Raw genomic sequence first — 25,130 nt, forward strand, 5'->3', positions numbered from 1 at the left:
GGTCTCCCTTTCCACTCATTCTCAATTATCTACTTCCAGTTTCCCTAACACAGGACCTATCTCAAAGTGCATAAATTAGTGAATCAATTAATTTTCATTTATTATTTATCATACCGTTTCTCTTTTTTCCACACACACCCAGAAATTGATCTGCAAAAGCACACTTTAGCTGTTGAATATGAAGTCTATAGATGGCAGACAGATGGACAGTACATATTTAAGGCATCCCTGCATGGGAACATGCTGTGAAAACTTGCAGAGTTAGGATAACTATTAGAGACAACAAGGCAACCTATGGTCAAAGCCCTGAGTGGATGAGAGTCCAGGAGCTTCTCTGGCTGGTACTAGAAACAGTATGAGCTGCAAACAGCAAAACAGTAGGATAAGATTCAGCAACACAGAATATGTTTAGGCTCTGAGAATGGAGATTAGGCATCAGCGTGTTCCTTGTTCTTTACTTCACCGCCTGAAAATTTCTGCTGTTTGCTTCCTTTAGTTATATGTACTGGCTAATAAATATCTCAGTAAGGCTGGGAGATGGGCTTCAGGGTTTCAGTCTGGACCAGGGTTGTTGCTTCCTCTCAGCCTCTCTGTGCATTTCATCTGGTCTCTGCGACATTTCTGAAATCCTTCCCATCTCTGATCACGTCCATTCCTGCAGGCCCACGTGAAGGGAGGATAAAACTTTCTCCTCAACATACAGTCAGTCACTATTACCTCTCTATCTCTAGTGAGAAGCCCACAGTCTCACAGCATTGCATGCTGATTGCCTCCTCTGACTCCCATGCTGACTACAGTCTCAAGTGCCGATGGAAAATTTAGGACTCACAAGGGAAAGGTCACTAGCTCAAGATCACAGAACTGGGAGGTGACAGAGCCAACATTTAAGAGAAGAGCCCCTGTCTCCAAGGGACCATGGACCAAATACAGAGGAATCCTTGCTCACCTTGTGTGGTGCTTGGTTCTGTGGTTGACAAGCAGACACTTATATGAAATTGTAGAAAAAGAGATTGAGAAGTGTCATTAGCGTCCTTTTTTACCCTAATGATGGTAGAGGACAATGCTTTCATGAAGGTTGTCTCCCTGCCCATCCTTCATGCTGTCTTTGGTGGGGCCTCTGGATCCCTCACCCTGAGTGTCTTGAAAGATGACCACCTTGCTGAGATGTGATAGAAAGAGGCAAAAGAAGATATGCCTGGTGACAGACAGCTATGGTCAGGAGACATAACCCTTTGGGTGATGAATAGCTATGCTCCTCAATGCAGTAACTACTTGTGTGTCAGAGGTGTTTCTGGAAAACTAAGAGGGGGGCAGGGCTGAGGTAGCATCTAATCTCCCCAAATTGCATCCAGCCCCTCCTTCTCCTGGATCGGCCCTGCACTCTTTCCTCATCGACCTGGATACACACGACTTCAAGGTGAATGGAGGAAGGTGTGGAGATGCCCGGCCCACCATCTTTACACTCTATCCCTGTATTTCCCATTGCTTCTTTTCTCCAGATCTCTGGGGTGCCCATCACCAGCCATGTGCCTTTCAGATGTAGCTCCATGGTTTAGTCTCTTGTAACATGAGAACAGATACCAGGTTCCTACCTGTGACTGAAAGGTGCAGTGGGTCACTTGGGTCTGACCATGCATAGGCAGAGTGATTGAAAGAGCCATAGCATCTGTAGGCCCCTCTGTGGGCTGGTGTCACAAGGCCCAGATGGAACTCAGCCTGGAATGTTCCACTGTGATGCCGCCCTACAACAAGCCAGCATCCGTGGGCCTCCCTCTCCCTGCATAGATGGTACGTGTCATGTGAGCTCTTGGAGTGGCAGAACAAGGTCACATTATTCCCTGTCCTCACTGTGGGACCCAGCTAGGCTGAGACAGATGGTTTTTTGTGTATTCCTAGGAGAAAAAGAGACCTTGGTCTTAGTCCACAACCTTAACTGTCCTTGTGCAAGAAGGAAGGATTCATTCCTGTCCCTAATGTGTTGTCTAGTGACTTTCAAATCACTTTGATCTCTGCAGTATTGACTCGTGTGTGTGTGTGTGTGTGTGTGTGTGTGTGCACGCGCGCGCGCGTTGGACTCTGATTTTTCCTGATCCTCTCATGCTTTCAGGATATATCTTTGTGCAAAAAGCCCCTAAAAGCCATTTAGATGTGGGATTGTCTAAAATAATGGAAATAACAGGACACTTCATGGAATCACAAAAACATGAAGTTAACCTTAGGATCCTTGATTCAAAACAAAGCGATTATGGAGTGAAAAGTGCCTGAATCTCTCTAGGATCTGTGTGAACCTTGTTCTGCAAGGCCTGGTCAGCCTGGTCCTGCACCAGGAGTTTGGAGTGACCACTCCTCCCTTTTTGTGCAAACCCCACACACACACAAACATGTTAAACCCAGTTATTGAGCAACTACTCCAGGTCCTAATATCTTACTGTACCTTTCACAGGTCTGGCTGAGGGGTTTGTGGGGGTCAGTGTTCTCACAGCAGAGGAAGCGGAGTCACGGTGTTAAAATTAAAAACCAACTCCCAGTTATCACTGCTTTTCATCTGGGGGTACAGTCCTCGTTCCCAAGCTAATATCTTTCTTGGTCCATCTTTCTCAATGTCTGTCTGTCTCTCTGTCAATGGGCAATTTGTTTTCTCTTTTGATTATAACACATTCAGACACACCTTCCTCACAGACTCCCTCTCCTGAGTGTGTTACTGTCTGAATGTCTATCTCTCCCTGTAATAACAATGTTCTCAGCACCATGTCACTGTTTAAATCTCCAGGGGAGGCCCTGGCCGGTTGGCACAGCAGTAGAGCATCGGCCCAGTGTGTGGAAGTCCCAGTTTTGATTCCCAGCCAGGGCACACAGTAGAAGCACCCATCTGCTTCTCAATCCTTCCACCTGTTCTTCCTCTCTATCTCTCTCTCTCCCTCCCACAGTCAAGGATCCATTGGAGCAAAGTTGGCCCAGGTGCAGAGGATGGTTCCATGGCCTCCAACTCAGGTACTAGAACAGCTCCAGTTGCAGTGGAGAAACACCCCAGATGGGCAGAGCATCGTCCCCTGGTGGGCATGCCAGGTGGATCCTGGTTGGGTGCATGTGGGAGTTTGTCCCTCTGCCTCACTGCTTATCATTTTAAAAAAATACATTAAATAAATAAATAAATAATAAATAAATAAATCTCTCAAAGGACAAAGAGAATGGGGGCTGGTTGGGCCACACTCACCTGTGATCACAACCTTCAGGGGATCGCTGGGGGCTGACCACTCATAAGCGTAGTGACTGAGAGAGCCTAGCACCTGTAAGTCCCTGTACGTGTGATATCATCAGGCCCATGGAGAAGTGGACTTATGTGTCCCTGTCAGGAAATTTCTCCACAAATTTCTTGGGATACCCTGCATCTTTCTCCTGGTGCAGGACGAACATATCCAACGCTAATTCTGAGTGACAGTGCAGAGACACAGCCTCTCCTGTGTGCACCAGAATGCCTGGGTGGGCTGAGATGGAGGGTTTTGTGTACACACCTGGGAAGAAAGAGGGTAAGTGTCTATGTATCACCCTCCTCCTTTCTTCTCCTGATGTTTATCTCCCTCAGAACAAAGGTGTCTCAGTCCCTTCCTATGTCTTTGTGTTGCAATTTCTCTGAGCACCCTCTCCAGCTTGGCTCATGACTTTAACAGCCTGGATCTCACAGCCTCAACTCTTCTTGCTTCTCTGTCTCTCTTGCCTGACAGTCTGACCTCCTCTGGTTCTAAGCTGAATGACTGTTCGATCCACTCTCACTGTGTCCCTCCCTGATCTGTGTGTGAGGTGGGGTGACCTGCAGGGTGCATGCCTTGGCCCTGTGTACACCTCCTACAGCAAAGGCAGGACACTGGGGAAGAAGATGGAGATGAATGTGGACAGCACCCAATTCATGCCCTAACCTGTGCCTCTGGGGACCTCTTGTTAGGTTACCTTGGCTTCTCTGAGGTTCTAGCTCCTCTAAGACAGTGGTACAACCTCCCTAAATGATCACTGGTGCTGGGGTCAGGTGACATTCTCTTCCTGGGTCCTCCCTGCTGGCAGAAGGTAGCAGCATTTTGCCCCTGCTAATCCCTGGATTGACTGTCCTGCTCATTGGCTCCTCCTCCTTCACCTGAGACCCAATTCCCTGTGTTACACACCCTGTCTCTACATTGTTGAACCTGGTTCTTCTTTCACGCTTAGTCCTGACTAGGAATCCTGTCATAACTCTTAGTTCCACCTGCATCTGAGTCTATCTGCCCACACGGGGGTCATGGGCTGGGCTGGACATTATCACCTGTGACCAGAAACTTAAGGGCATCACTGTGTGGTGACCACATGGATGTGTGGCTGTAATATGCAGAACATGTGTAGGATCCTGCGTGTGCTGTGGTCACAGGGCTCATGGTGATGTTGTTGAAAATATTTTCCAAGATCTCACAAATGTTGGCTTTATCTCTCTTGATTAGCTTGAATGTGGTAAAGAAATGTCCAGAGTGACACTTCAGAGTCACATGACCTCCCAGCAGGACCACAGGGATTGGCAGGCTGACAGGGTGGGCGTGTTGTGTCCACCTGGGAGTAAAGGAGTCACCAGCTTAGGAATGAAAATGGGCAGCTGCACCCCTTCTCCCTCCCCTTGGGGGGTTTCTTTTTTTTTATTCTCTCAAGACTTCTCCCAAGACTGAAGTCAGCCTAGTGCCCAGGGAGACCTGATGGGGGACAAGGGACACAGCCCAGTGCTGCATGGACATGGCCGGTCTTTCCAGAACACAAATTACTCTTAGAGGGCTGATCAAATGTTGAATAATTTGATCCTGGACAATTAATTCAGGATTGTCCCCATACACCAAGCTTGTGAGTTTGAGCACAGTCAGGGCACTGACAAGAAGCAACCAATGAATGCACAACTTAAGTGGATCAACAAATTGATGTTTTTCTCTCTCTCCTTCCTATATCTTTCTCTAAATCAGTAAAATATATGTATATTTGTATGTCCCACCTGTGTGTAAAATCATATAGTTCTTTTTTTTTAATTTACTTATTTCACTCAGTATAATGTTCTTAAGGTCCATTCATGTTGCCATAAATGCCTATATTTCATCATTTTTTACACCTGTGTAGTATTCCATTATATAAAGTTGAGACTCATGGACATAGATAAAAATGAAGCAGTGACTAAGGGGAGGAGGATGTGTGGGAAGGAAATGGGATAAGAGGGAATAAAAAAGAACGAATATCTGGTGACAGAAAATGATTTGATTTTAGGGGCCAGGTACACAACATAATCAACAGTTCAAATGCTATAGAAATATTTATCTGAAACCTATGTACTCTTACTGATCAATGTCACCCATTAAGTTTCATTTTTTAAATAAAATTTCAAAAAGAAGTAGTAATTAGTGGTGTCTTAGTGAGGACACAGAATATGGTGTATAGAGATGGGCTGTAGAATTGGGTTATACCTGAAACCAGTATATGGAAGACTGCGAGCTGACAGAGTCCTAGCAGTTTAAGGCTTAAGCTAAAAGCCCTCCTCACACCTTCATGTTAGCTGTGACACTGAGTGTTTCTACTCCTCCTATCCCCTCACTTGCTTGATTAAGTTGCTAGAGGCAATATACTTCCCCTTCCTCTCATTCTTTGTTTGTTCTGATGTTGGTTGATTTCAGTTATGCATGGTGGGGGGATTCTTGTTTATAACTTAAAAGAATTCCTGTTTTTGTCTTAAGAGGATTCCTGTCTATGCTTCAGATGTGTGACTTTGTATCGAAGACTTCCTTATTTGCATAGGGCTCTGCACTATATAATAAAGCACAGACCGGGGACTTGTCTTTGCTCTGGCTTGCCATCTGCTTGCAGAGAGCTCCTGATCCCATCCTTTTTTTCTTTCTTAATTCCACACCATTTTCACTCACCCATGCTGGTCAATGGCACCTGTATCATTATATTAGCTAGTGTCACTCTAATAAATTTTAAAAAAGATTTTTTTTCTTGAGTGAGGTTGACTTAAAATACAATTTTCATAAGTAAAATTATACATGAGAGAGAAGGGAATGTTCTACTTGGTGAAAATAGGTGAGACAGAACCATGATCCTTTGTGAAGTTCTCCTGCACAGAACTGTCACAAGGGTCAGGAGGCCCCATCTGCTGACCAGCCCCTTCCCCTGAGGAAGGTCCAGGGGGAGGCCCTGCAGATCCAACTGTCAAATGCTGGTTGCAGAAGGTGTGGGACACCTGGTCCTAGGAGGGCTCTGTGGGGGTCAAACATTTTGTTCCTTTAATTATAGAGATGCCAATGAACTGCCACAGACAGAGGCAAGATAGTAAGAAGCAGGGAAGTTCCTTGACCAGTGGAGTAAGAGAGACTGAGACAAAGTCATGAAACAAAGTCAAGGAATTTGCATAATTCACAGCCAGCTAATGAATCACAGGTTTTTTTCTTCCCTCAGCAAGGACACTTAAATGCAAATAATTCCAAACCATCCCAGGAAAGACCCACCTCCTTGGTCCCTCTTAAATGACATTCTTTTAAAAAATATATAAATTTATTTATTTATTTTTAATTTTATTTAGAAAATTATACTTCACAGGGTGACATTGATCAATAAGAATACATAGGTTTCAGGTAAACATCTGCACAGCATTTGAACAGTTGATTATGTTGTCTACCCATCACCCAAAGTCAAATATATATATCCATCACTATATATTTCTCCCAATGACATTCTTTAAAACTGAAACCAGAAAATAACCTGACACCTCTTTACATACATTTTTATAAATTAAGATATTGATGAATACACCTGAGAAGCTCATGAATGTTTTGTTAAACTCTCTTTTGGGGTCCTCCCTAGGATTTTCACCAGATAAAGAAAAATAGAAAACCTCAGGACAAAGAACTCAGGAATGCACTAGTTCTACAGTATTCCCAACACTTTCTCTCATATTCTTAGGGTCCCCAGGAGACTTGCAACCAGGGGAGCAGTGGGCAGCAGCAGCTTGTCCCAAGCTAACCACCGAACCTGTCACCATCTGACTTTTTGGTGAGCTATAATTAGCCCCACCATGGCTCACTTCTGTCATTGTGATTTTATTTTTAATATAGGTTTCAGGTGCCAAAGTCTATAACACATCACTGTACATTGAATTGTGTGTTCACAACCCCCATTCCCATCAAGCCTTTGTCCATCACCATTTATGCCCCTGTACCCTTCTGCACCTCCCCGTTACCCAGAAATCACTATACTGCTGCCTATGCTCATGACTTTTTTGTCCTTTTTTGCTCTATCACTCCACCTCCCTCGCCTAGCACTCCTCTGAAAGCTGTCAGCCAGCTCTCTAGGTATGCATCTATCTCTTTTTTTTATTGTTAGCTCATTTCATTCACTACTTCTCAGTGAGTTCATGCAGCCCAGTGTGGCTCACCTCTTACTTATAATGGCTCTAGAAAACAAAGCAGCCCTGCTTTGTCTCTCAACAGTTAATCTTTGTACTTCATTATTTTTTTTTATTTTTTTTTTATTTTTCTATTTTTCTGAAGCTGGAAACAGGGAGAGACAGTCAGACAGACTCCCGCATGTGCCCGACCAGGATCCACCCGGCACGCCCACCAGGGGCAACACTCTGCCCACCAGGGGGCGATGCTCTGCCCCTCCGGGACGTCGCTCTGCTGCGGCCAGAGCCACTCTAGCGCCTGGGGCAGAGGCCAAGGAGCCATCCCCAGTGCCCGGGACATCTTTGCTCCAATGGAGCCTTGGCTGCAGGAGGGGAAGAGAGAGACAGAGAGGAAGGAGGGGGGGTGGAGAAGCAAAATGGGCGCCTCTCCTATGTGCCCTGGCCGGGAATTGAACCCGGGTCCCCCGCATGCCAGGCCAATGCTCTACCGCTGAGCCAACCAGCCAGGGCCTAATCTTTGTACTTTAAATCTTTTTGTTATTGCACTGTCCCCAGCTGTAATAAACATACTCTCAAAATCACCTGAACTTGTGTTCTCAAATCTTTTCTGCACAAAGTCAAGAAGCCACATACTATGGGTAGGACAGAGGTTGATGCACTTCAGAGCCAGTGCCTGTCTGATAACAAGACCATAGCTTTGGAAATCCACAACCTCCTTCATGTGAATACTGACGTGGGCTTATCCTGCAGGAAGAGACTAGGAAGATTCTCCAGGAAGAAATGGGATAGCCCAGGGCATGCTGCCCTCATTGTATTTCCAAATGTCTCACCACGGGCCCTCCAGTGTCATCCACAGAAGCCCCAGCCCCTCTCATTCCCAGGCATCCTGTTCACATGACAATGGGGTGTGTGAAGGACTCACCCTCATGTGTCCAGATCCTCGAGCTCAGATATAATTTTAGAAGGAAACCACAACAGAGATGATCTGCCCTAGTTGATCCATGCTCCCATGTACTCCATCCATGGAATCTGGTCATATGCCACAAGGAAGCCCAGATGTCCACCATGACCTGTCCCTCCCTTCCTTTCCAGGACTCACCAGGCCCCAGGATGCTGAGGAAATTGGGGAACATGATGCTGTACTGTTGGGTAGGAGGCAAGAGCTGACGAAAGCTGACAGATTCACAGGATGTAGTGGGCAGGGGCCTCACACTACAGTCTGTACTGTTCACAGGGTGTCTGTCACACAGGAAGATGACTGGCTTCTTCTCATTATGCAGATGGCAAATACTGGGGGGTCTGACCTGAGCCGCATGAGTGAACACACATCATATTGAAGGATCACCTTTTGTTTTCTAGAGTCTGAATTTGGGCAAGGGTATTAAGTTGTCTCACTGCCCTTTGTAAGTCACAGCTTCAGTTGAGTTAATGACATGTGCTATTTCCTTCCCAAGCTAATATATAATAATATCATAAAAAGGTTGGCAGAAGAAAGATCTGTTGTGTTCTCAACTCTTGTATTTTAGTGCTTGTGTTTGCTGCGGATTCTCTACTTTCCTTTAAAAAAATTGATTAAACAGAAACTTTGTTTCTTCTTCTTCAGATTGAGGTATAATAAAAAATGGGAATTGTGTACATTTAATCGATACATCTTGGTGCTTTGAAATATATGTCCATCTTTCAAAGATCCCCACACTCCAAGAACTAACATTTCCGTCAACACCTACAGTTTCCTGTTTTTCTTTGCAGGGAGTGAGAACGCTTGACATCTACCCTTAGAAAATTTCAAGGATATGAGTCATTATTTGTAACTAGGATCAAAACTCCATACATCAGGTCTCCAGAACTTATTGACGGTATAACTGAAAGTTTCTATGTTCTCATTCGTATCTTCTCCTTTTCCCTCTCCAAAGCCTTTGGTTACCACTATTTTCCCATTTTATAGGATGAGTCCAGCTTTTTTTTTTTTTTTTTTTTTAAATAGCTTTGTACATGTGAGTGAGTCACATGGTATTTACCTCACTGCGTCTGGCTAATTCCACTGCCACCTAATGTCCTCCGGGCTCATTCATCCATGTTGTCCCACATGGCAGCGTTTTCTTCTTTTTAAGGCTGAGTGACATTACAGTGTGTTGATACTCACCACATCTTCTTTACCCATTTACCTGTGGACGGACACTGGCGATGTCCACGTCTTGGCAGCTGTGAAAGAACCCTGCAGTGAACATGGGGGGGCTAGCACTTCTTTCAGATACTGATTTCATTACTTTTCAATGGACACCCAGAGAGAGACAGAGTGGGATCACAGGAAAGTTCCCTTTTCAGTTTTGTGAGGAACGTCCATGCCAGCAGCAGGGTCTGTGGTGATCAGGTTGCGGGGACCCACATGCTTGTTCCTGGGAACCTTCCCTGTGTCTCTGATCTAAGCTGCCTCAAAGGGTCCAGCCCTGCTGAACCCCTCACGAGACAGAGGCTGGCCTCGCAGGCAGTGCCGGAAAGAGTTCCGGGGGGTCAGAGGCTCACACCTCCCTCCACCGAGGAGAAGTCACAATGGAGGCCATCTTGTGGGAAGGCTGAGAAGAGAAGCTGTTCTCACCCCTTTCCAAAGTGTTCTTGAACTTTGTGCTCTGCTGGATGCTGGGACCTCATGACATCACCCCAGAGCATCTGTGAAGGTATCTTTGTCTGTGGATGGTGGTACATTGTTACCTCTGTGGGTGAGCAGAGCTGGGGCTTCTGATCTCACCACATCACGCTGGCCTTCATTACTGTCATCTTCCTTTGCATTTCCCTAACGACTGGTGATGGGGAGCATTGTTCTGTGGGCTCATTGTCTGTTTTTAAAAACTTGTCTTCTTTGAAGAATATATGTTTGGTAGAAATGTCTACTCAAGTCCTTTGACCTTTTTAAAAAAAAACTGGATGGGTGTCTCTGTGTGTGTGTGTGTGTGTGTGTGTGTGTGTGTGTGTGTGTGTGTGTGTGTGTGTTTGTTTCATGGGTGCTTTACATATTCGTGACCAGATATTATCACATACAGAATTTGCCAATCTTTTCTCCAGTTTTGTATGTTTTCTTTCAATTTCTTGATATAGTGTTCTTTGACTTTTTATTCATTACTATTTTAATAAAGTCAAATACTTATTTTTTTATTTATTGTGCTTTGGGTGCCATTTCTCATCAATAGTTCTCATGTGATAGAAATGTTTACCTGAAACCTGTGTACTCTTATTGATCAAGTTCACTGTGTGCAAGTTAATTTTCTAAATAAAATTAGAAAATTAAAAATAAATAAATGCTGGAGAAAAAAAGAAAACATCCCACAGAAACATAAGGAAGTCAAAGCTCATGAAGATGACCTATTTTCTCCTGAGTTTCACATTAGTTTATTTATGCTGATTGATTTTGAGTTTACCTTGGTGCATGGTGTGTGCTACATGTCAAAAAATGTTCTTTTTTATTTCTTACATTCATTATCTACCACCACTTGTCAAAGATGACAAGTCTAATAGATGCTGTGGCTGTTTTTTAAGGTCAAATGTCCTGTAAGTTCCCATCTGGGATTGGAGTCAAGACAAGCCTGCCCTTAACTTCTCCCACCCACCCCACCACTGCACACTGCTGCCTATCTATGAGTCCTCAGTGCATTCCAGCAGGGCACCCAGCATCCTGAGTACTGTTACATCTGCACTCAAAACCTGTGTGACCCCAATCAACTACCTAATGGAGCTGAATCCCATTCTGTGCAATGACCCCCAGGTCCCTCATGCTGACCTCCACACCAATCCAGACTGTGGGAATAAGATGGGACCAGAAACTGCAGTGTACACATAAAAATTTCAGTTGCGTGTTGGATGACGCTGTGCAGGTGTTTCCTCTCCTGAGTCCAGTGTCTGCCTCAGGCAGGGAGTCACTATTGCTTGGATAGAGTGAGCCCAGTCAGGCAGGTGGGGATCATGTTTGGAGGCAGCCGCATTGCCAGCATGTGACACATTTGTCACAAACACATTAACAACCACTTTGTCAGAAGTTCAATGTCTCGTTCAGCTTGGGAAGTCACCACCAACCTCCTTCATGACAGCTCACTAAAGTCACGGTAGACGTCCTACCTACCTCTGGTCATATGTGATAACCAGAGTCAGATGGGCTACAGGTTAAAACAAAATCAATTTTTCTTTCGCAAAATGACCCCCATAGAAAACAACTGTACTACCTTGTGTGTGGCAAAGTTGTCTTCTAATAGACACAAGACCATGGCATTAGTGGAAAATAAAAACAGTGGAATCCAGCAACGTTAAGAACTTCTGTTCCTCGTAGACTTGATCAAGGGAGTGTATCTGGTTGGAAAACCCCCTTTAGTATTTCCTGAACTGGGCATTTTCTGGTGATAAATTCCCTCATCTTTTCTGTATCTGTGAATGTTTTTATTTCTCCTTCATATTTGAAGGATAGCTTTGATGGATAATAGTGTTCTTGGCTGTAAGTTCCTCTCTTTCAGAACTTTAAATATTGGGGTCCACTCTCTTCTGGCTTGTAGAGTTTCTGCTAAGAAATCTGATGATAATCTAGTAGGCCTTCTTTTAGATATTGTATTCTTTTCCCTGGCTGCCTTGAGAATATTTTCTTTGTCATAGGTTGGTGCCAATTTTATTATGATGTGTCTTGGAGTAGGTTTATTGGGGTTAAGATAACTCAGTGTTCTGTTTGCTTCTTGAATTCTAGGCTTTAGTTCTTTCCATAGGCTTGGGAAGTTCTTATCTATTATTTGAATATGTTCTCCATTCCATTTTCACTCTCTTCTCCTTCTGGTATACCTATTATTATTATGTTGTTCTTTTTGATGGAGTCAGACAATTCCTGTAGGGCTTTCTCATTTTTTTTTTAGTTCATGAGTCTCTCTCCTCTTCTCTCTGTTGTGCCTCTAGTTGCCTGTCTTCTATGTCACTAATTCTCTCTTCTATCTAGCCTGTTCTATTAGCTAAGCTTGTTACCTAGTTTTTCAGTTCATGGAGTTTTTCATCTCTGTTTAATTCATTTTCATAGTTTCAATTTCCTTGCTTATATATTCTTTCTGTTCATTGATTTGTTTATTGAGCTCCCTAAATTGCCTTTCCATGCTTTTTTGTATATCTCTAAGTATTTTTAGGATTTCTATTTTAAATTCTTTATTATTTAACTCCAAGATTTCCAATCTATTAAAATTTTTTCCAGAGATTTTTTCTCATCTATCTGTGCTACATCTCTGTCTTTTGTGTCCTAAATATTTGATTTCCTTTCTCTTAATGGCATTGGAGAGTTGTTTTGTTAATAACAATAATAAAAATTGATAAAGAATAAAAAAATTTAATTATATATATTTTTTTTTTAGAAAATACCATAAAAAACTGAGAATTATATTCTGCTGAATGGAACAAAAACTACCTAGAATGGAGGGCCTGAGTTGGGGAGAAGTGACAAAGGGGCAAAAAATGAGATAAGGACTCACAAAATGCTACAAGAAAAAAATTTGGATCAAGAATAAAATAATTTGCTTGTAAATGATGGTTGAATGAGGGGTATAGTGAAAGAGAAAAGAAGAAGACAAGAAAAATAAAAAATACTATTGTATTAAGTGGAACAAAAACTATGTAGAATGGAGAGCCGGGGTTGGGAGAAATGCTAATGAGTTCAAAAGCGAAGTAAAAGGCACAAAAAATGCCAAAAAGAAAAAATTTGAATCCAAAATAAAATATTTGTTTTTGAGTGATGATCGATTGAAAGGAAAAGTGAAAGAGAAAAGAAGAAACCAAAAGAGAGGGTGAAAAAAAGAGAAAAGGAAAGAAAGAAAGAAAAAGGAGAGAGTTAAGGTTTTTGGAATGTAACCCTCATAGAGACAAAGAAAAAAAAAGAATGGAAAACGTAACACCTATGGGTAATGAAGTTCAAGATGAAAAGAAAAGAATAAGACAAAAAGAATATAAAAGGACCAAGGTGGAAGAAAAAGAAATAAAGATTAAAAAAATGAAAGAAAAAAGTGGAAAATATTATAAAGACTGTGGATTATTCTTGAGTTTGAGAGGTTATCTTCTCCCCTTTTCCTTCTTCTCTCTCTTTTTGGTTGGTGGCACTGTACCCCAGGCTCTGCCCCTGTAGCACGCTTAGGTAGAGATTTGCAGTTGATATGTTGCTATGGTGATCACATATACTAGGCCTCAGTCTCGTTGGTAGTTGGGGTTTGTTAGTGTTTGCAGGCTCCAACAATGGGAGAGTCCTTTTTCCCGGAGCCTCTCTCCAAGTCTCTCCTTCCTGAACCAGCAGCCTGGTGACCCAGCTGTGAAGTTGCCCCTGCCACTACCTGAAGAGTAAGAGGCCCTAAGAGCTGCCAAATTCCCACTCTATCCCCACTCAATACAGGGGTCTGGGTAAGGCTTTGCCAACCAGAGCTGCCAGCATAATCAGGCAGGGCTGGGAGCCGATTGCTCTCAAGGTGTCTTTTTATGAGCCTCCAGGCATGTCTAGTGTGCTTCAGCACTCTGTGGGACCACTCTCCCCAGGTTTTTTGCACTTTGTAACCTGTATTGGCTGGTAGGAAGATGCCCTAGTCACTACTTACAGAGAAGGAGGTCTTAAAAGCTGTCAAGTCCCTCCTCCAGGTCCTTTTAGAGCACAGCCCCGAGTATGAAATCTCTGCTGACCAGAGCCACCAGCTTAAGCAGGTAGGGGGGTGAGTTGACTTCTGTTCAGGCTCCTTTTTAAGGTTTCCCAGGTATGTTCAGTTAAATTTGCCTCAGCATTTCATGGGACTGCTCTCTGCAGGTTTCTCCCTTGTTAAGAAGCCTACAGCCTGCCTGCCCAACTTTTGCAGTGTTCTCTGAGGTCTGTTCCATAGGAATGTGTTTTTTTACCCTGTATTTGCTGGTAGGAAGTTGCCCCAGCCACTGCGTGCAGAGCAAGGGGCCCTAAAAAAATCACATTTTAAAAATCAGGTTCTCTTAGAGCACAGACCTGAGAAAGAAGACCTTGTCAGTTAAAGCCGCTGCCAGTGTAAGCCAGCTGGGCAGTGAGCAGACTGCAGGTTAAGCAATTGGATTTGTGAATCTGCTCCAGAGACTGTCTGCAAGCTGCCTGCACGCCCCTCCCCCTAGCACAGGCGGTGGGAACCTATGGCTCTCGAGCCAGATGTGGCTCTTTTGATGACTGCATCTGGCTCACAGACAAATCTTTAATAAAAAAAATAATAACATTAAAAATAAACATTCTCATGTATTACATTCCATTCATTTCCTACTGCCCATGTCCATGGTTGCGGGTGGCTGGAGCCAATCACAGCTGTCCTCTGTGACAATACCAAATTTTTGTTGGATAATGCTTAACATACACGGGTCGTTGTATGGCTCTCACGGAATAACATTTTAAAATATGTAGCATTCATGGCTCTCTCAGCCAAAAAGTTTCCTGACCCCTGCCCTAGATATTCTGTATTTTTTTTTCTGGATAATGTGCTTTGTTAGCCTGTATGGCTGGTGGAGGTGCCTCGCCTGGAGAGGTCTGGGCATAGGGAAGCCGGCTTTCATGCACTCCCTGTGCGCTGCTGTTTGGGGAGCAGGGATTACACCAAGACTCTGTATTCAACCCATGCAGAAGGCTACTATTGACAGTCTCTGACCCTGCCCCTCTGTCTAGGAACATGGGCACCCATGCCCGGGCGCTAAGAGGAACCACTCGTACACTGTCTGTGCTCGCCAACCAGGATATAGGGAGTAAACAAGGCAACTGCTCACTCACCTCTGCCGGGATCTGCCGCTGGCATTACCTCCATGCTCTGTGTGGATTGAGCTGTGGCACACTCTCTCCTCGGCTTGAATGTCTCCCCCCTAACCCAGCTTCTTCCATGTCCCCAGCCCTCACTTTCTCTCAGTTCCAAGTGAAAGCAGCCCTTGCTCATGTCAGTGAGGAAGGCAGAGTGCTCCATTCTCCATCTTATTTCCTCAGAATGGATTATATATTTAGCTACCGTTTCGCCCACTCATACCTTTGTTTGGTGTATGTGTATTTCAGATGCTCCTGCAATTGTTTTTCTGTCTTTAGTTGTTGAATTTGTTAAAATTTTGGGGAGAGGTATTAGAAGCCCCCTGCATGGAGCCTTTTTTCTGATATCCTTAAATTTTTGACATAAGAGCTTAGGCCATTCGTCTTTTTATGGCATTTATTTATTGATTTATTTATTTGTTTATGTGAGAGGCAGGGAGAAAGAGTGACAGACTCTCACATGTAACTGAACTGGGATAACCTGGCAAGCCTCCTATGGAACAATGTTTTTCTAATCTCCGATGATACTCCCCTGCTTGGCAATCTAGTTATTCTTAGAACCTGAGGCCCAGGCCACAGAACCATTTTTAGTGCTTGGTGCCAACTCCCTCAAATCAATCAAGCCATGGCTACAGAAGGGGGAAAGAAACAGAGAGAAAAGATGAGGAGGAGGGGTGGAGAAGCAGATGGTCATTTCTGTGTGCCCTGACCTGGAATCAAACCTGGGATATCTACACGCTGAGATGACACTCTACCACTATGACAACTGGCCAGGGCATAGATTTTTATTTTCTAATACATTCATTCATGATTTTTAATCCTCTCATTTTATAGGTCAGACATGTAATATTACAATATTATTTTATTTTTATATATTTTTTTATTTTTCTATTACAGTTGACATTCAATATTATTATGTAATACTTTTAGATGTTTGGCAAAATGGTTACAAAATCATGTACTTCTAAGAGTGCTCCCCCTGTTTCTTTGAGCACAAACCTGGCCCCATATATATTTATCTACAGATTATTAACACAGTGTTTGTGCTGTAATCTACATCTCTGTGGCTATCCTATAACTACCAATTTGTACTTAATCCCTTCACCTTTTTCACCGGGCCCTCTAACCCACATTATCACTTAATTTAAAACATTCATGTCTGTTTTGGGTCACACATTAATTATTGAGAAGTCTTTTGTTTTTTTTCAAAATGTAGGGATACTTGTTTTCTTTGAGTACAGGATCCGGTGACCCCCAGAGTGTCCTAGGAGATGCTAGGGGTCAATGTCAGGTCTCCAGGCAGCGGGGGTCATGCCTTCTGGGCTTCTTGCAGGCCCCCTTCCCTGTAATGTGGGGTCTGGGTTCTCCCTGGGCTAGTGGACGGCCAGAGCAGCATACACACTGGGCTTATCTGGGGGCTCCTCTGACGGGGAGGAAGGAGATGTTGTCTCCTGTCTGAGGGGCCTGTGGTTCATCTGGACGTAGGTCACATCCTGGGGGTCGTCAGGTGCATCAGTCTGGAGCAAGGGGAGAATGAGGGCATGGAACGTGGTTGGGGTTGGGGGAGTCTGGGGGTTTGGAAAGCATGGGACTCACCTGACTGTCCATCTGCCTGTCCCCTTCTGCTTGTCTGTCCTTCGTGTCCACCAACCCTCCTGACAGGGCAGCAGAGCTGTCCATTCCCTGCTTCAGTCTTGGTCTTGAGAGGTTCACCTGGGCATACGTCACTCCGTGAGGGTCTTCATCATGCCTATTATGCTGCAGAGACAGTGAGACAGAGACAGTGTCCCCTAGTTTCACTGGTGAAACCCTCCAGTCAATCATCCACCTGTTGTCAGAGTGATGATGTGAAACTTTAAATCAGATCAGGTCACTCTCCTGATGGAACCTACAGGGACTTCCTAAGCCTTGGGGCATCTGGATGCCTTTACAGTCCTGACTCTTATCCTAACATGCTGTCTCTTGGTCATTTGTTTCCAGCCACAAGGCCCATCCCAGTGAAGAAGCAGTTCCTAACTCAGAACCTTTGCACCTGCTATTTTCTCTGTCTCTCTCTTCCCCTGCACACCACACACTCTATCCTCTGTTCCTGCTTTATTGTCCTCACTGCATTTTGCTCTCTAGGACACTGTCCCCTTGTTTGCACAGTGTCTCCCTCCCCTACAGGTGAGCTGGAGGAGTGTGGAGACTGTGTTGCTCAGGGCTGCACTGTGGCCCCTAAATGGAGCTTGTAAACAGTGAGCTCCCCTCACATCTGCTGGTGAATGAATAAAGGGGACCCTGAGGACCTGTGTGTGATTCACTTATTAATGCGACCTCCTGAGACCTGGGGCTGCACAAGGTCAGACAGAGGACCTGGAGCCAACAAAGGAGACCATGTAAGAGGGGCTATGATGTCACAAGGAATCTAGGAGTAGTGAGTCACAGCAGGATGACCTGGGTGCCCAGAAGGAGAGGTCAGTGTGGAATTTCCTGTGAACCAGGTGAGAACAGGGAAGTATCCATTGGATTAAAATGGTCAACAAGAAGGACAGGGGCAGGGGCCTCACCCAAGGGTCCAGCTCCACGCCCTCCTCAGGCTGTGGGTCCTTCATGGCAGCATCTGCTGGGGTAAAATGGGGATGTCTTCAGGCAGGGCCACTGAGGTCTCAGGGCTGCAGACCCTGCCTGCTCCGTGATGGGGCAGTAACGCAGGTGAGTTTTCTTGTCACTCAGTGTGGACTTCAGTCCCCTGACACCCACACTCTCCTCGCCTAACCCCTCCCCCATCACGGACTGAAGTTCCCATGCTCCCCTCCCCCAGGCCGCTGCCTCCTCCTGTGTCAGATGAGCTCTTTCTGGCTTTTGAAGCTGGGCTGGAGCTGGGGGAGGAGACAGGAGTGTTAGGGACAGAGCGGGGCCACAGGCAGGGGGATTTCTGAGACAGGAATTACTTGAGAAGCAGACCTCTGTTTTGGGGCTCCTGGTTTGGTGCCCCTGTAAGTTAGTTATGAGCCTCTCTCTGGGATGGTCGGGAGGGACCGTCTCAGTCCAGAGAGGGTAGGACTCCTCGTCCCCATATGATTTCACAGGAAATAAAAAAACCTTAACACACATGGTGTGTATGTTTCTTATTTCATGAGGTTGAAAACGAAGACAGATCACTTGACACTTGTACATCTGTGCTGAGATTGAGGGTTTTATTCTAGATTTTCTGATTTGAGATTCTGAAGAATTTCTTTTCTAAGCTGACCTTCTCCAAATATTATGTTTCCTTGTGCCTGGTGCCTTAAGTGACCCCCTGTGTGACCCAGGTCACCCTGTCCCCTACTCACCTGACATCCTGCCTTTGCTCTGATGCTGATGTTGGAGGAGGAGGAGGGAGAGGAGGAGGGACAGCAGCAGGATGAGAGTCACCAAGACCCCGATTAGGACAATCAGGTACCATTTGAGACCTTGGACACAAGTGATGTCATGAATGAGCCAAGGATGCCATGTAATGAGCACCTACTGTGTGTGAGGCACATGCTTGGGGCTGTCATTCATCTCCTCTCCCCTCCCCACAGTCAGGCACAGAAATTGCTGACCCTGCCCCCACTGCACTGAGGCTCAGAGAGTTTCACTACCTGCCCCAGGTCACCCAGCCTGGACGGGGCAGGGCTGGGCATGGAACCCGGGACTGTGGGCTCCCTGTGCTGTCCTCGAGCTGCCCCCCAGGTGGACACCAGCTTCGTGCCCTGGGCTCCTCATCTGCAGGTGCCTGTCCATGTCCCATCCGGAGCTGAAGGTCCTTTGTTATTACCTGTCTTCAGTATAGCAGGGACATGGGAGGGGCAGGGATGTGGACTGAACTCTGCATTGCTCCTGGGTTCTGTCTGCACCCTGAGGGGCCCTAATGCCCCCCCTTGAAAATGTTGGGCTGCATTGTGGGAGCTTCGTTCCTGAGACCTGTGAAGCCCCTTTTGTCACCTGACCTCACAGCAGCCTGTGAGCAGGATGGGACCAGGGATGAGGAGACGAGAACCAGACAAGAGAATGGACAGCTTGGCCCCACAGCAGGAGCAGAAGAGCCAGGAACTGACCCAGGACTGTCTCCTGACCACTCTCTCCTCTGAGCTGAGCACCTATGCTGAGGGAATGGACCAGTCTATTTCTTCTGGTACAGTGTCACCGTCACTGCTACAGAGGGGACACTCTCCATAACATCACATGCTGGAGGCTTCCCTGTGAGCCCCCTCTCCCAGGAGCTCAGAACCAGAACTGAAAGAAAATCTGAGTTCTGGGCCACGATTCTCTCCTTTTACACTTGGGGACACTGAGACCACACAGGGGAAGTTATGTATATGACAGCATCTCCAGAGGTGCCTGAACCCCCACGTGACTCAGCCCCTGTCCCCCATGGACACAGCTACATCCTCCCCACAAAGTCCATCACTTACCCCTCGGTGGGCTTGACTCTGTGGGGAAGAGAGACAGATTCTCAGAGCCTTCTGGAACCGGGAAGACAAGGAGGGTCAGGGCTGCCATCTCCCCACTGAGCTCAGTGGTCCCTCCCCAAGGATGGGTTCCAAAACCACCCTCTGCTATGAACACCTGTCTGTCACCTGCTGGCCTCAGAGCTCTGGTAGCACTGTGGATCTCAGCATCTCTGCCTGCCTCCCAGCCCCTGGGACACAGCCCATGCTTGAGTGTGTGAGGGACCCTGGACCCCCTGATAGAACTGCCCTGGGTGGTCTGTGCTCCCTCTGAACAGAGTTCTCAGTGACTCATCAGCTCTGGAGATGGGCCCTGGGGGTGTGGGTCTGAGACCTACAGAGGATCACAAGAATGTGGACAGGAAGAGGATGAGGAGCTGCTGGTGACCCTGAAGTCCACAAATCACTCAGACTCTCTCCTATGTCTGCACTATAACCTCCCCAAGAAACTTGTGCTGCCCACTTGACACATCTGGACCCAAATGGGTGAAACAGGTGGAGAGGGGGGACAGGGTCTCTTATTGGCTGATGTCCCCTGTGTGAGCAAACCTACAGCCCCCTCTCTCCCATCCAGCCTGATGCTTTCTGGGGACAAGGCCCTTAGACTGAGCTCAGAAAGGACAGGATCATTGTCCTCTCACCTGAGACCAGGAGCTCCAGGGGCTCACTGGGGTGTGACAGCAGGTAGGGGTTGCTGTTCTGTGACCTGTAGCACCTGTAGGTCCCCCCGTGGGCTGAGGTCACAGGACTCATGGAGAACTCTGCCTGGTACTGCTGAGCTCGGAGCTCTGATATAAGACGCAGGGGGGGATCGGCTGTCCCCTCCTTGGACAGAAGGAAAGTGTCTGTCGGGCTCTGTGACTGACACAGCAGAGTCACGGTCTTTCCTGAGTTCACCATGTTGTTCGACTGCATTGAGAGGGAGGGTCTGTCAGGGAGCCGTCCTAGAGAGAGGGAGGGTGGGTGAGGGGCTGCCCGCCACCTTGTTCTGACCTGAGAGTCAGCAGGCCTCTCTCTGAGGACCCTCCTCCTGTCTGTCTCTGTTTCTCTGAGTCTCCCCTCCCCTCCCACCCCCTGTCTCTCTCTGTCTCCCTCCCTGGGACCCTGCACGTTCACTCTGCCCATCACCACCTGAGATCCCCCAGCAGGGCCTGTGCAGAGTCTGGGTCCCTGAGTGAACCTACAGGCCCCTCACCTGCCACCAGGATGTCCACGGGGTCACTGGGGGCTGACCACTCGAAGGAGAGGTTGTATCTACCGTAGCATCTGTACCGGCCCCCGTGGGAGCTGCTCACAGTGTCCAGAGAGAAGTTGGCCTGAGAGAGCCCAGCCTGGGGCTGCAGGACAAGGCTCAGGGGAAGGTCAGGCTGCCCTTCCTTGGACAAAATAAATCTGTCATATCTGATATCAGAGTGACACTGGAGGGTCAGGCTCTGTCCGTAGACCACAATGGGGCCCTGCTGGTTCAGGAGGGAGGGCTTCTGAGACACACCTGGGGAGACCAGACATGAGTTACAGGGGCTGGTCCTCCCATACAATGTCTTCTCCTGTGCTGTCCCAGGTCTCATTGTCTCTCTCTCTGTCTGGATCAGGAACCTCTGTGCTCCCCTCACCCTGCCCTCTCCAATGGGGTTGCTCTAACAGCAAGAATGCCTAAACTATGTCTGGGTCCATGAATTAGTGTCTAGTGTGTTAATCCCTGGATAAGACAATAATGAGACTCACCTGAGACCACGAGCTCCAGGGCATCACTGGGCTGTGAACAGCCCTGTTTCCTATCCCTGTAACAACCATGACATCTGAATGTCCACCTGTGCCTGGAGGTCACAGGCCTCACAGCAAACAGGGCCCAGAACCTTCCACTGGGGTAATGCTGTGAGTCCAGGGTTTGGGAAGCACTGCGATCTCCTTCCTGGATCAGAATAAATCGGTCAAATACCATGTCAGAGCCACACTGGAGGGTCACGTTCCCTCCTGATGTCACCACAAGGCTGGGCAGGGCTGAGAGGCTGGGTTTTCTGTAGGATCCTAGGAGAGGAGGCGGCAGTGTGTTAGATGGGGCTCACCCCTCTCTCATGTCCCCCAGGGCTGGGCTGTGAGAGGGGAGACTCCCTGAGAGCAGAACCCCTTCCCGAAGGCAAAGCCTGAGTCTGGGACCCTGAGTGTTTCCTTACCTGGTACTGCCAGGTCCAGGGGGTCACTGCGCTCTGACCAGTCAGTGGAGCTTTGATATTTACAGTAATATCTCCCTGCATCACCCTGTGTCATGCGTGTGATGGACAAAGAGCTCTTCTTGTTCCTGGGTTTCTGTGTGCTCTGTGTCTTCGAAAGGGCACATTTTTTTTCTTCATACACATGGAACTCCTGGGCCTCTAGGGGCCCCTGACACCAGATGGTCACAGAGCTATTCAAGGGGATGACAGGGCCTGGTTCAGCCCAGATGGTGGGTTTCGGGAGGGTCCCTGGAAGGAAACCAGAGGCTGCATTACAAATACCCTCCCTCCCTCATTCCCCAGCTCAACCCAACACCCTCCTGTTCTATCACCTCAGCCCAGAACCCCTGTGCTCCCTCCTGAGCCCCAGGGGGTGAAGTAAGAGATGGGACATGGAGCCTGGGGAGGACTCACCTGTGTCGTTGCAGGTCCTCTGGCCCAGACTCAGCCCTGGACAAGAGTTTCTGTCAGAGATTTGCACTCACATGTCTGAACTCCTTCCCTTCCTAAGAGGATCCCAACTTCCCCATAAAGATGAAGATGTAGCCACCCCATTCCCTCCTGCTGCCCCCTCCCCATGTCCACAACTCACCAAGGCAGAGAAGAGCGGAGAGGAGAGACAGCATGGCATCTGCTCGAAGTGCTCCCGCTGTGCAGATGGAGAAGCTTTTGACCCTGAAGGACAGAGACGCATAGGATGTGGTGAGACACGGGCTGCTGCCCTTCCGGGTTCCCACAGCTGTGGGCATAGAGCAAAAGGACATCCCCGCCCCATGAGCCTGGCTCTGCGTTTTTCATGACGAGTGTTTAGGCAGAGTTCAGGGCCCCTGGAGACACTCCGCCCAGAACTAGAATCTCCTCTGATCCCAGGACTGTGCCTGGTCTGATTTCCTGCTCAGAGGAGACAGAACCCAGGTTCTTGACTTGAGTCGACCCCCAAGTGGTTGGCTTTCAATAGAGTTCACTATTTATACTGACAAAAGGAGGAATGAAAGAAAATATGAGAACTGGAACCATGACTAGATGTTGGTGATGGAGTGCCTGTCTGAGGAGGTGGAGTCCTATAAGATAGGAATGAGACTATTTTTTTTTTTTTGTATTTTTCTGAAGCTGGAAATGGGGAGAGACAGTCAGACAGACTCCCGCATGTGCCCGACTGGGATCCACCCAGCACGCCCACCAGGGGGCGATGCTCTGCCCACCAGGGGGCGATGCTCTGCCCCTCCGGGGCTTCGCTCTGTTGTGACCAGAGCCACTCTAGCGCCTGGGGCAGAGGCCAAGGAGCCATCCCCAGCGCCCGGGCCATCTTTGCTCCAATGGAGCCTCGGCTGCAGTAGGGGAAGAGAGAGACAGAGAGGAAGGAGAGGGGGAGGGGTGGAGAAGCAGATGGGCGCTTCTCCTGTGTGCCCCAGCCGGGAATCAAACCCGGGACCTCTGCACGCCAGGCCAACGCTCTACCACTGAGCAACCTCTGAACAGGAGCAACAGAGGGAGAGGTGGTGGCTGGTCAGAGGTGTGCTCTCCACCAGGGAACGATGTTGGATTATATCTGTAATGCAGAAGGAACATATAGGAATGGACTGTTAGTGTCAGACTGAACTATGAAGATCACATGTGCCATGTGTTACTAATGAATTAGAGAAATGCAACCTATGTCTGTAAAATATAATATCAATAGTAACTTAACTCCAATTCTTGTGTTTCCAAAAATGTCACATGAATGCTTACATAGATTTTTCATGCCATCCTGCATAGCCCGCATCAGACACATGTACAGAGGTGAAATGAGAAGAAGCAATCTCAGTGTTGCTTCTAGACCTGTGCTGTCAGCTGGGCCTTAGGCAGGAATTTTCTAGTTCTACAGAGCTCTAAGAAAGCAGATATGAAGGGCCCTGGCTGGTTGGCTCAGCGGTAGAGCGTCGGCCTAGCGTGCGGGGGACCCGGGTTTGATTCCCGGCCAGGGCACATAGGAGAAGCGCCCATTTGCTTCTCCACCCCTCCGCCGCGCTTTCCTCTCTGTCTCTCTCTTCCCCTCCCGCATCCAAGGCTCCATTGGAGCAAAGATGGCCCGGGCGCTGGGCATGGCTCTGTGGCCTCTGCCTCAGGCGCTAGAGTGGCTCTGGTCGCAATATGGCGACGCCCAGGATGGGCAGAGCATCGCCCCCTGGTGGGCAGAGCATCGCCCCCTGGTGGGCAGAGCATCGCCCCTGGTGGGCGTGCCGGGTGGATCCCGGTCGGGCGCATGCGGGAGTCTGTCTGACTGTCTCTCCCTGTTTCCAGCTTCAGAAAAATGAAAAAAAAAAAAAATAATAATAATAATAATAATAAAAAAAAAAAGAAAGCAGATATGAAGAGCAAGTGAATGGTCAACAACAGATGTTGTGAGTGTGTGAGTGTAAGTGTGTGTGCATTCAGAGGGTACCTGACCCAGACTGACTGAGGGAAACTGAAGTGAGAGCTGAGGGTGGAGGGTCACACCTGGATGATCATGACCAGCCTCTAGGTCAGAAAGAAGGGTCTGGAGTTCCCCTTGAAGACAAGGAATATCTTGGAAGGATTTTGAGCAGAAATAAACTGATTCTGAAATTTACATTGGAAAGATTAATGTGGAGGGTGAACTATAGAAGGGAATGAGGGGTGGAACTGAAACCTCAGGAAAGTGAAGGAAGTTGACTCTGCCTTGCTGGGTGTGAAAGGTGACCTTCCCTTGTCTCAGTTGACTGGAATCATCAAGGTCCCCCCAGAGACAGTGAGCCAAGAAGTTGGGGAGAAATGAGCCTGGGGCAGGGACTGTGTCATACACTCTGCCCCCACAGGAGAGCCCAGCTCTGCCTCTGGGTCCTGGAACACAGGTTCTACTTACAGTTTCCACCTGACTTTCTGTTTCTGTTTCTGTGAGCAGCAGGGTCTCTCTCCACCTCCACTTCCATCTCCATCTCCGTTTCCCCCTCCTCCACCTCCTCTTCCTCCACCTCGTCCTCCTCCTTTTCCTCCTTCTTCTTCTCCTCTTCCTCCACCTCTACCTCTTTCTCCTCCTCCTCCTCCTCCTCCTCCTCCACTTCCTCCTCCTCCTCCTCCTCCTACAACTCCTCCTCCTCCATCTCCACCTCCTCCTTGACTGAGGTATGGAGGCAGTAAATGAGTCACTCAAATCCAGGTGGAGATTTTAGAAATTTTAGAAATTGAAAAGCAGAGATTACTTGTCCAGTGAAAGAAGAAAAAAAAAAACAGTCTCAGACCCTCAGATAGAGTCACATGGATCATGACAGAGACCCCTGCAGTGC

The 25,130-nt window shown here is 47.3% G+C and overlaps 2 protein-coding genes and 1 pseudogene across 2 annotated transcripts in view; 1 reads left to right on the top strand and 2 right to left on the bottom strand.

Annotated features, from left to right (window-relative positions):
- The window catches only part of LOC136399391 (leukocyte immunoglobulin-like receptor subfamily A member 6), a 367,572-nt gene that overhangs the window by 205,301 nt on the left and 137,141 nt on the right, over positions 1–25,130 (top strand). The window lies entirely within an intron of this gene.
- LOC136397168 (killer cell immunoglobulin-like receptor 3DS1) lies at positions 299–5,916 on the bottom strand (annotated as a pseudogene).
- Positions 19,917–22,560, bottom strand: LOC136397171 (leukocyte immunoglobulin-like receptor subfamily A member 6). Its single transcript, XM_066371744.1, has 7 exons — positions 22,439–22,560; positions 22,261–22,296; positions 21,808–22,095; positions 21,359–21,661; positions 20,829–21,125; positions 20,275–20,577; positions 19,917–19,960 (listed from the first exon to the last, which is right to left on the bottom strand). The coding sequence occupies exons 1-7, from the start codon at positions 22,470–22,472 to the stop codon at positions 19,917–19,919; spliced, it is 1,305 nt and encodes a 434-aa protein (XP_066227841.1). The 5' UTR covers positions 22,473–22,560.

This window comes from Saccopteryx leptura, chromosome 3, assembly GCF_036850995.1.
Source record: "Saccopteryx leptura isolate mSacLep1 chromosome 3, mSacLep1_pri_phased_curated, whole genome shotgun sequence".
Taxonomy (NCBI): domain Eukaryota; kingdom Metazoa; phylum Chordata; class Mammalia; order Chiroptera; family Emballonuridae; genus Saccopteryx; species Saccopteryx leptura.